General features: G+C 43.0%; 1 protein-coding gene across 1 annotated transcript; it reads left to right on the forward strand.

Annotated features, from left to right (window-relative positions):
- Nucleotides 1–3,518: 3,518 nt before the first annotated feature.
- Nucleotides 3,519–8,850, forward strand: LOC103801710 (actin-related protein 2/3 complex subunit 1A; the record flags this gene model as incomplete). The annotated part of the gene is made up of 4 exons (XM_009074133.1): nt 3,519–3,582; nt 4,318–4,422; nt 6,881–7,103; nt 8,743–8,850. Coding segments are annotated over exons 1-4 (500 nt in total), but the record flags the coding sequence as incomplete, so codon positions are not given.
- Nucleotides 8,851–9,881: the final 1,031 nt, after the last annotated feature.

Consider the following 9,881-nt stretch of genomic DNA (forward strand, 5'->3'; position numbering starts at 1 on the left):
AGTGCCCCTGTGCGGTGATGGCAGGGTCACAGTTCAAGAGCCATCCCCATCCATGGCTTTACATCCTTCCCCATCAATGGCTTTATATCCATTCCCATCAATGGCTTTAGATCCTTCTCTATCCATGGCTTCAGATTCTTCCCCATCATTGACTTTAGAGCCATCTCCATCCATGGCTTTAGAGCCATCCCCATCCATGACTTTACATCCATTCCCATCAATGGCTTCAGATCCTTCCCCATCCATGGCTTCAGGTCCTTCCCCATCCATGACTTCAGGTCCATCCCCATCCATGGTTTTATCCTGCTGGTGGTGTCCTGTGTCAGGAGGTGCCTATGAGGAGTCTGGTGAAGGATTGTGGAAGCTGGTGAAGGGACTGGGACACAGTTCTGGTCAGGAGCAGCTGGGGGGCTCAGCCTGCAGAAGAGGAGGCTCAGGGATGACCTTATCACCCTCTGCAACTCACTGACAGGAGGTTGTAGCCAGGTGGGGTCAGTCTCTTGTCCCAGGCAGCTAGTGACAGGACAAGAGGACATAGCCTCAAGCTGCACTGGTGGAGACTTAGGTTGAACGTTAGGAAGAATTTCTTCCCAGAAAGGGTGATGAGACACTGGAATGTGCTGCCCAGGGAGGTGGTGGAGTCACCATCCCTGGAGGTGTTTCAGGAATAACTGGACATGGCAGTGACATGGTGACAGGTCTGGTTGACATGGTGGTGTTAGGTCATAGGTTGGACTTGATGGTCTCAGAGGCCTTTTCCAATCTGATTGATCCAGCAAGTCACCCCCTTGGGAAAATTATGCTGGGTAACTTCGATGGGAATGACAATGTTGAGAGGCTGTTCTTAATCATAGGTGCTGCTTTTCCAGGTATTTGGAAGGGATGTAGGTGCTCTGAGAATAGGCAGGGATTAAAGAGATCCCTTTCTCTGTGTCACACAAACATGTTCTAACTCCACTTCCAAGTCCACATCCTTGCTGGTTGCTTGTCCAGGGATGTGCTTACACCATGTATTTCTCACCCCACTGAGAGATGACAGCAGCTGAGCCCTGCACTTCCCAGCCTTGATCCTTTCAGTCCGTGTACTGAAAGAATTCCTGATGTACAAAGGTGCAAGATTCCCTTTTTTTCTTAATTTTAACGACTTTTATCGAAACTCAAGGCCAGTTACTTTGCCTTTGGAGTAAAGCTCAGGGAGAGCTGTATAAAGTACTTGGTTAACAAATTAGTGACATTATCTGCCCCTGTGTGAGGTTCTGAGGTTGGCTGACAGGAAGGCATTGAGGTCATTCATTTATCAAGAATCACAGAGCCAGTTGCATTTTCCCTGTTGAAGTATGAGTTTGATTTTGTCTGTGTATTGGTAAGGAATAAATATAACCTGAAAACTTCATTAAGATTTATCTTCATGAAGAAAATAGCACTATCAGGTGACAGGAACAGCTGTGCTTTTTGAGGTTATCATCACGGTTGGTTTTTAGGAATCTGTTACCAAACCAAAATGGAAAAGAGTCACTTGTAGCAAGTTCTAGTGCTCAAGGACCTCAGTCAATGGGAAGGAATGGATCATACAGCTTTGGGAACAGCTAAACACAAATACCTGAACTAGGGGTTAGAATGGGACCATAGTTAATGTAGTGACAAAAATACCAGGGGTGTGTTAGAAAGTGTTTCAAAATAGCTTCATTCCTTGGGGAAGAGAGGTTGGATATTTTTACACTTTATTTCAGAAAGAGTAGCAAAGGCTGAGCATTCCTTGTTGGTGCAACAGCTCTTGAACTTTTCCTGTATATGGAAATGTGCTGCTACTGCATGTTGGCAGGAGCTAAGGCAAGATCCTGGAAAAAGCACTTTGCAGTTGTGTTTTGCTTATATTCACACGTGGAATCTCCAGTGATGGATGGGCAAGGTCAGAGGTTAACTCAGATTGTGTCAACATTTTCATATTAACCAAAGATAATGAATTATTTTGCTTAGGACTGTATATTTAATACCTTCATTTAATTGGTACAATTTGATTATTAGAAGAACCATGAAAATCATAAAATTGTGAACTGGACTTAGAGCTCATGTGACTAAACATTGTGTTTGAAGTACAGGTTTCATCTTTAAAATAACAGTGCTTGGTTTCCTAAAAAATAAAATAAAAGTCTCTCCAATTATTTGCATTGGTGAAATAATTTATCACCTGCCCCAAGATTCAGCACTTCCAGCATATTTCTTAAACTGGTGTGATAGGAATTGCTAAAGCTCCAGAGGAATGTACTCACCCTTCTTCAGCTCCTGAGTTTCTGTTGGGCTTGCCATTCATTTCCTGTTTGCTTCCAAATTCCTACCTTGTCCTGGAGTCTCCACCCTCTGCTAACATGGCCATACTTGGCTATGTTGTAATTTCAGGCTATAATGGGTGTGGATGTCTTGGAATGACATCACGAGGATAGTTCTCTTTAGGTGTGTATGTGGAGGTAAAACCACTTGGATCCATCAGTCAGTGATAAATTGCTGTGGAAATTAATGGAAGATTAGTGGATGTTAGTGAAATTAGTGATTATTAATGGAGTTGGACTAGATTAGATGATCCTCACAGGTCCCTCCCAACTCTGTGTTCTGTGGTATGGAAGGAGTTGACAGATCCAAGCTGGATTTATTGAACTGTGCTCATTTTAGTTATTCCAGGTGACCTTGAGTTTTTATGATGTTTTCTTTATGCTGCTCTTGGTTAATGCAGGACATAGACTAGGATATTTAAATATTAAAATGTTGTATTTAATATTACAGATATTTTAAACAACTCTATATTCAGGGCTGGATGTGCCTCCAATTGCAGATGTTCAGCACTGACTCTTGCAACAGCTGTAAGTTAAACAAAAACCTAGTTATTTAGCTTTTTTCAAACAAAATACTCCCAAACTACAATGATTCAGCTTGTTTGAGTCTCCTGGGGGCCAAAGCCTGACTATCAAACACTTGAGTGCTGGAATTAATTTGAAGAAATTACTAATTAGTTTGTTACAAATCTTAATAATTTTTCCCTAGGATGCATATAAATTGCTTAATCAGATAATACATCACAGTAGATCAGAGTTACACATCAATGTTCTGGACACACCAGTTGAGCCTCCTGAGAGAAGATGTCTGTGAGCCTGGATATGTGTCAAGATTCAGAACCAACACACTGAGCTGTGTGTCCCGAGAACCTGCTCTGCTCTCTGTCAGGATCCACTGAGAAGCAAAGTGTCTACAGCTTTTAGGGCAAGTGCAATTAGCTAAAGTCACCAGGACAATTAAAATTCATCCTCCTACTGAAAATACCTGAGTGTGTGGTAAGCTCAGCTCTTGAGCAGCCTGAACAGATTTGCTGAGTAAGTTGTGATTTCCTCTAAGTAAATTGCAATACTGCACTGAAGGAACCTTGAGGGTTAACTTTGTTTTAGTAATTCTCTCATTTTGAAGTGTTTTGGTTTCAATTTTACAACTTTCAGCTTTGTCACTTTTTCCAATCCAGGAATTAACTCGGAATGTCTCTACATCAGTTCCTACTGGAGCCAATCACCTGCCATGCCTGGAACAGAGATCGTACTCGTGAGTAGCAGCTTCATTTTCATGTGTAATCTGTTGTTTTCAATTGCTGTTTTCTCTTTGCTGCCAGTTTGTCGTCTGGTAATGTTCTGGAACATGTTTAGGGAAGGTGTGGTCAGGTGCAGAGTGTTACATGTAGATATTCCACACATCCTCCAAATCTGAGCTTTTCTAAACCCATTGCTGGGACTCTGGCATAGGAGCAAATTCAGTTTTCCTGGTGTTCCAGAAAGCTTTTCCTCTTGGACCAGTTTTCTATTATAATGTGGATCATTGTGTTCCAAATGTGTTTCTTTGCAGAATCCTGATGACCATGGTGTGTGTATCATGTATGTCTTTGAAACTGGCAGAGAGTAGGTTTAGGTTAGATATTAGGAAGAAAATCTCCCCTGTGAGGGTGCTGAGGCACTGGCACAGGTTGCCCAGAGAAGCTGTGGCTGCCCCATCCCTGGAAGTGTTCCAGGCCAGGTTGGATGGGGCTTGGAGCAACCTGGGCTACTGGGAGGTGTCCCTGCCCATGGAGGGTGGAACTGGATGTTCTTTAAGGTCCCTTCCAACCCAAACCATTCTATGTCCGTAATTATTTGGGGTTATCCAGGGATATTGACCCTTTGTTTACAAACCCCATTTAGTGCTCTGAAACTTGAGAATTCAGGTTTTAGATAGGAAAGCTTTTTAAATAAAACGTGGTATTAAAAAGCTTTCTGTGCCGTTGGATTGTTCTCTTTCTGCTTCCAGAGATTGCCATTAGCCCTAACAATCATGAAGTCCACATCTACAAGAAGAGTGGGAACCAGTGGGTAAAGGCTCATGAGCTGAAGGAACACAATGGACACATCACAGGTAAGAGAAGGCTGTGCTGAGCCAGACATGGAGTTTTCCTGCCCTCCTGTTTTCCCCAGTGGAGAATCTGAATGGGAAATCTGCAAGTGTTGAGTAAATAGATCTTTTTATAGGTTGGCATTCCCACTTAGGGAGAGCTGTGCAGCATCTTTCTGGACTGCATGCAGTGAATGTTAGGAAGCAAAGCCCTATCTCATTTCCAGACATTTCAGTGGAGTCACTGAGCCTTTCTTTCTTATCTATTGCTTCTTTTTCATCTGGAATGACATAATGAGAACATTTCCAGTCTCCTGAAGTATCTGGTTGTGTCACAGTGATACATGCTGCTCCCTTTCAAGTGCTAGTACTAAAATTCCATCAAGTCTATGACTATTGCCTTGGTTTGTGGCTTCCAGCAGCAATAAATACCCTTTGTTTTTTTAGGGACTGTACCAACATTTGCAGTGGTCAGTCCTGGACTTAGGCTTTAGTGAGCACATTTGTTACAGGCCCAAAGTGTCTGTAAATCCACAATGAAAATCCAAAACTGCCATGATGAGTCCCAAGGTTTTATTATAAACATGTAATTGTCCTGTGGTAATCTTTTATATTATTGTTTTTTTTACACAGTGATATTTTTGTGAGGGCTTTATTCTCTATGAAAATGCAAATGATTAACACAAGCAGCAATATCCTTTATTCTGTTCTCAGCTCTCTAATGGGCAGAAGTATCTGCCCCACAATGTTTTGCAGGAACTTTATTCAATTTATGCCATTCCTGAAAAAAGCTCCTTTGTGAAGTCACTTGGGCTGAATGTGCAGACAACATGGTGTTCCCCAGGGACATTTCTCTGCCTTGTACCTGTTAATGTTAGAAGCCAAATATTCATGACTTGGGAAAAGAGCTCTCCCTGCATAGTGTATACCTTTGGAATGCTAAGTGCTGTGGTGGTTGTAAAGCGTAGAGTTAAGCTGTGGTTGCACACAGGAGATTGACTGATCAAACTGCTTGTAACCTCTGACAGGAGTGAGTCAGCTGCTGCCACTGCAGCTCCTGATCACAAGGGACAAGGTCCTTTGTCTTGACTCAGGTTTGTGGTGAGCTGCTCTGCTCACTTCCAGGAAGTGAGTTACTCACTCTATTTGCTTAATTTGCTGCTAAGCTAAAAGCTGCACTTTGTGTGGGTCAGAACACCAGAGGTGCTGGTGCAGAGGAGGTGGTGAGCAAGAGGAGTAAAGAGAGGCAGGATGGTGCCTCTTTCCAAAGCAGTGCTGGGATTCCTGTCACTGAGGTTCCAGACAGCCAACCTCTTCAAAACTGAACTTTTTAGACATAAACTTGTTTTGAAGTAGACAATATATGAATAATATGGTGAAATTAGGACAAGTTCTTTCCACAGCTTTTATCCCACTTTCAGTTTGTGAACTTAAAAGATGTTTTTAATGTGGAATGTAACTATGGAAAACCACTGTCATAATTTGTGGCAGGAGAGTTGAGGTTTGCACCTTCCATCGCTAAGGAGGATGCTAAAGAAAAGATGAAAAATAATGTTGCTGTAAGACTTTCCAGTTGAGAACATCCATCATTGCCTAGGAGGGGAAAGCAGCAGTGGCAGCCTGAGCAAAGGCCTTGTTTTACTCTTTGCATTTATTTCTGCTTGGTAAAGCAAAATGCTTTTTTTTTTTTCCCCTCTTGTGGCACAGCTTAAATAGGCATGGAAAAAATGTGAGGATTGTGTCAGTACCTAAAGGCTGATAACATATAACCAAAAAACCCTCTGTTATCTAAACTTTAGACCATGACTGCTGTCTGTCAGCGAGCAGACAACTTTGGTAGAGGTTTTAGAACGGTTGGGTTTCAGCTGTTGAGGCAGGTCTTGCAGAAGTGAGAGGTTTGGAGGGCGCTGGCAACAGGCCTTGGCCAGTCTGCAGAGCTCCACCTGTTGGCCAGCAGGATTCCTCTGCCGGCAGATCCCTGGGATCTGGGAATTTAGGATCTCCAGTTGTGACGGAAGTGAGAGGGAGAAACAGATATCCCTAACAGGTTAAAATAACTCTTGAGGAATAAGTGAAGAAGGGGAATAACATAGAAGTAATAACTGTCTCAGTGATCATCAGGAACTGTAGTGATAGGACAAAGAGTAATGGGTTCAGAGTGATAGAGGGCAAATTTAGGTTAGATATGTAGAGGAAATTCTTCCCTGTGAGGGTGCTGAGGCTCTGGCACAGGTTGCCCAGAGAAGCTGTGGCTGCTCCATCCCTGGAAGTGTTCCAGGCCAGGTTGGATGGGGCTTGGAGCAACCTGGGCTAGGGTAAGGTGTCCCTGCCCATGGCAGGGGATTGGAACTGGATGTTCTTTAAGGTCCCTTGCAATCCAAATAATTCCATGATTTTCAGATAGAAGGCTGTGAGATAGTCTGGTTTGCCTTGCTGTAAAACAAACAGGGAAAAGTTGCTTACTGTGAACTCTGACTTGCAGGGATTGACTGGGCTCCCAAAAGCGATCGCATCGTGACGTGCGGCGCAGACCGGAACGCCTACGTGTGGAGCCAGAAGGATGGAGTGTGGAAACCAACCCTTGTGATCCTGAGAATCAACCGTGCTGCCACCTTTGTGAAATGGTCTCCCCTGGAGAACAAATTTGCTGTGGGAAGTGGAGCTCGACTCATATCTGTCTGCTACTTCGAATCTGAAAATGACTGGTGAGTGTTTGATTTCTCTTTGTACCTGTATTTGCTGCGTGGGAGAGCTGAAGCCTGGAGTTTAACAGTGGTAATTAGATTACTATTTCAGCAATTCCTAAAATCTTCAGGAAGTGTAGACCAATGGCCTCATCACTTCTTTCATGGACTCTTCACATTTTGGGGGAAAGGTTTCCTCTCTTTACTCTGGTTTGGCACCTCAAAGCCTTTGACTTCACATCTTTTCAGGCTATCCATGCTGGTGTGGGTGTGTTCTGCCTGACTGCCAGAAACATATGTTGCTTTTCTAAAAATGCAAGAATTTCTGCAGAGTAAAAATTTCATTACCACAACTGTATGGCTGAAAAAAGAGAAATGTTTCCTCCTCACGCCTCCCTCCAGAGTGAATGAAGAAACCTTCACTTAGGTCTTTCTTCTGGCTATATTATTTTGAGCCTCTCTTGTCATTAAAGAGTGTGAGTCTGTCACTTCTCTCCAGGGTGGTCTGTTAGAAGATGTTTGAGCTTGTCATTGACCTGTTCTGCATTCTGGCATGGACTTTTATCACAGTCTATAGATTTCACACAGGACTATCACAAATATTTCCACCATTAACATTTTTTTTTCTTTGCCATCTAAACTTTGTGCTTCCGATCTCCTCCCTTTGTAGCTGCACATGTTGGAGCTACATTTGATGTATCACCTGTAGGTGAAATCAGTGTGTGGATTATTTGTTGTGGGTTGCATAAAGAGGCACAGAACCACAGATGTCTGTGTGCACTGTGCCATGTGGAGATAGCAAACAATGACAACTTCTGCAAAGTGCATTTTAAAGATCGTGTTGGACTTTGATGCGTTCCAGCATATTTAGTTATCAATATCTTCTCTGCCTCACTTGTCTGCAGAAGAATCAAACCCCCATATGCTGGTGACAAATAATTCAGTGTGATCCTTAGAACTTGTGGCTGATGGGAGTAAAATCAAAGAAGAAGCACCATCATCCCCAAGGCCATCAAGTGAATAACAGATTTCATTACATTTGGTAAACAGTTCAAACAAACTGACTCTGCTGAGACGTATTTAGGCTAACACTGATGCATTCTGCATCAGGACCACGTTGCACTGCACTGCATGTAATTGAGGTGAATGCGCTGGTTATATCACTGGCAGTTCCCCCATTGACTTGTGTTATATAGTTACTGTATTACTAAACAGTAGAAGAGTCACTAGGAAAGAGATTTGAGTGTTGAACTCATGGGAAGGAGCTGGAGAGGACTTGTACTTGGTGATCCATGAAAATATTTCTGCTCAGTTCAGTGTCACATCACAGCTGGCCTCATGTTCACTGGGTGGGAGCAGCTAATTAATGTGCAAAACTCATATTAAGGACTTCCATCCTTATAAAAATCAGTCAGAAGGGGAGCAGGTGAGGAGATATATATGTAACAAGTTTGCTCATAGTGTTTCAGGTTTTCATGAAGATAACCACATAAATTTCACAGATTGCACAAAGGAATGTGGAAGATTTGGGCACGATGTGAGTTTTTCAAAACTGATGTGTTTAGGTGAAGTTTTTGAGGAGTACTTCATGGATTTGGAGGAGACAGGTAAAATGTGTTCATACAAATCTTACTTCTTTCTTGTTTGGTTTTGAATTCAGGTGGGTGAGCAAACACATTAAGAAGCCCATTCGCTCCACTGTCCTTAGCCTGGACTGGCACCCCAACAATGTGCTGCTGGCTGCAGGATCCTGTGACTTCAAGTGCAGGTGAGAGAAAACAAAGCATCTGTAAATCAGTTTGGAGTCCTGGATCAGGTCAGCACCATGAGCATCTTGGTCAGGCATTTGCTCTCCAAGTAGAAGATGATTCATTGCATGCTCTGATTGGTCCCAAAATAGAATATCCAGCTGGGGAAACGTTGGCTTTGATGCTACTGCATAGTGCCTTTGACTGCCAGGATGTACCTGCTGAGGGACACACCTGAATTCAGGGAATTGGTGGGTTCCTTGGCCACCAGTGCACAGAGTCTATACTGCACTGAGGCTGAGATCTGGTGGTCAGGCTGAAGTTAGACTAGAAGGTGTCATCTTGTAGAAGACCAACACTGCTAGTGCAAGTTTAAAAAGCAACATCCTAACGGTGCAGTTCCAAAATTCAGAGGAACTTGTCCCTTCAAAGGTATCACCCCATCTTTTGCTTCCCTGGGTCTCTAGTTCTCTCCCCTTTGCCTGTGCTAGCCTTAATGTTCTCTCAGCCCAGTGAGGAGCAGGGTCAGGGAATTGATCCACTTGCAACTCAATGCAATAAAACACATTTTTTGAAGAGCACTTGAAAAAAAAAAAAAAAGGCTGTTAAAACCAGATTGGCAGGGGAGATGGATGGTCTGGTCATTCCAGCTGATTGGGAAATTACACCATGAGGGATGAGTCCTGCAGCTGCTCTGTGCTGAGTGATTGGGGTCACTGCAGTGAAGTCTGCAGAGTGGCTGACTTTAATTCACATTTCACTTAATCACTTGCACCTTGAATGCTAATGAAAGCTGCTTTTCTTACATTCTTTATGTAATAGGGCAATTTTTAAGCTTCAAAGTGTGTACTAAAAATGACTAAGGAGGAGTGGGAGGGGGAGGTGGGACTGACTGTTACAGTCCTTATTTCAGAATGAAACCTTTGCATCTAAACTCTATCCTTTGATACCTTTTTATGTAAGGATAGACATGAAATGGAAGCTGGGAAGAAGAGGAGAGTTGTCTCCCTTTCCTGCCTTATCTCCAGTTTCCATTAGATAAACTATATGT

Source organism: Acanthisitta chloris, unplaced genomic scaffold (genome assembly GCF_000695815.1).
Source record: "Acanthisitta chloris isolate BGI_N310 unplaced genomic scaffold, ASM69581v1 scaffold32914, whole genome shotgun sequence".
Taxonomy (NCBI): domain Eukaryota; kingdom Metazoa; phylum Chordata; class Aves; order Passeriformes; family Acanthisittidae; genus Acanthisitta; species Acanthisitta chloris.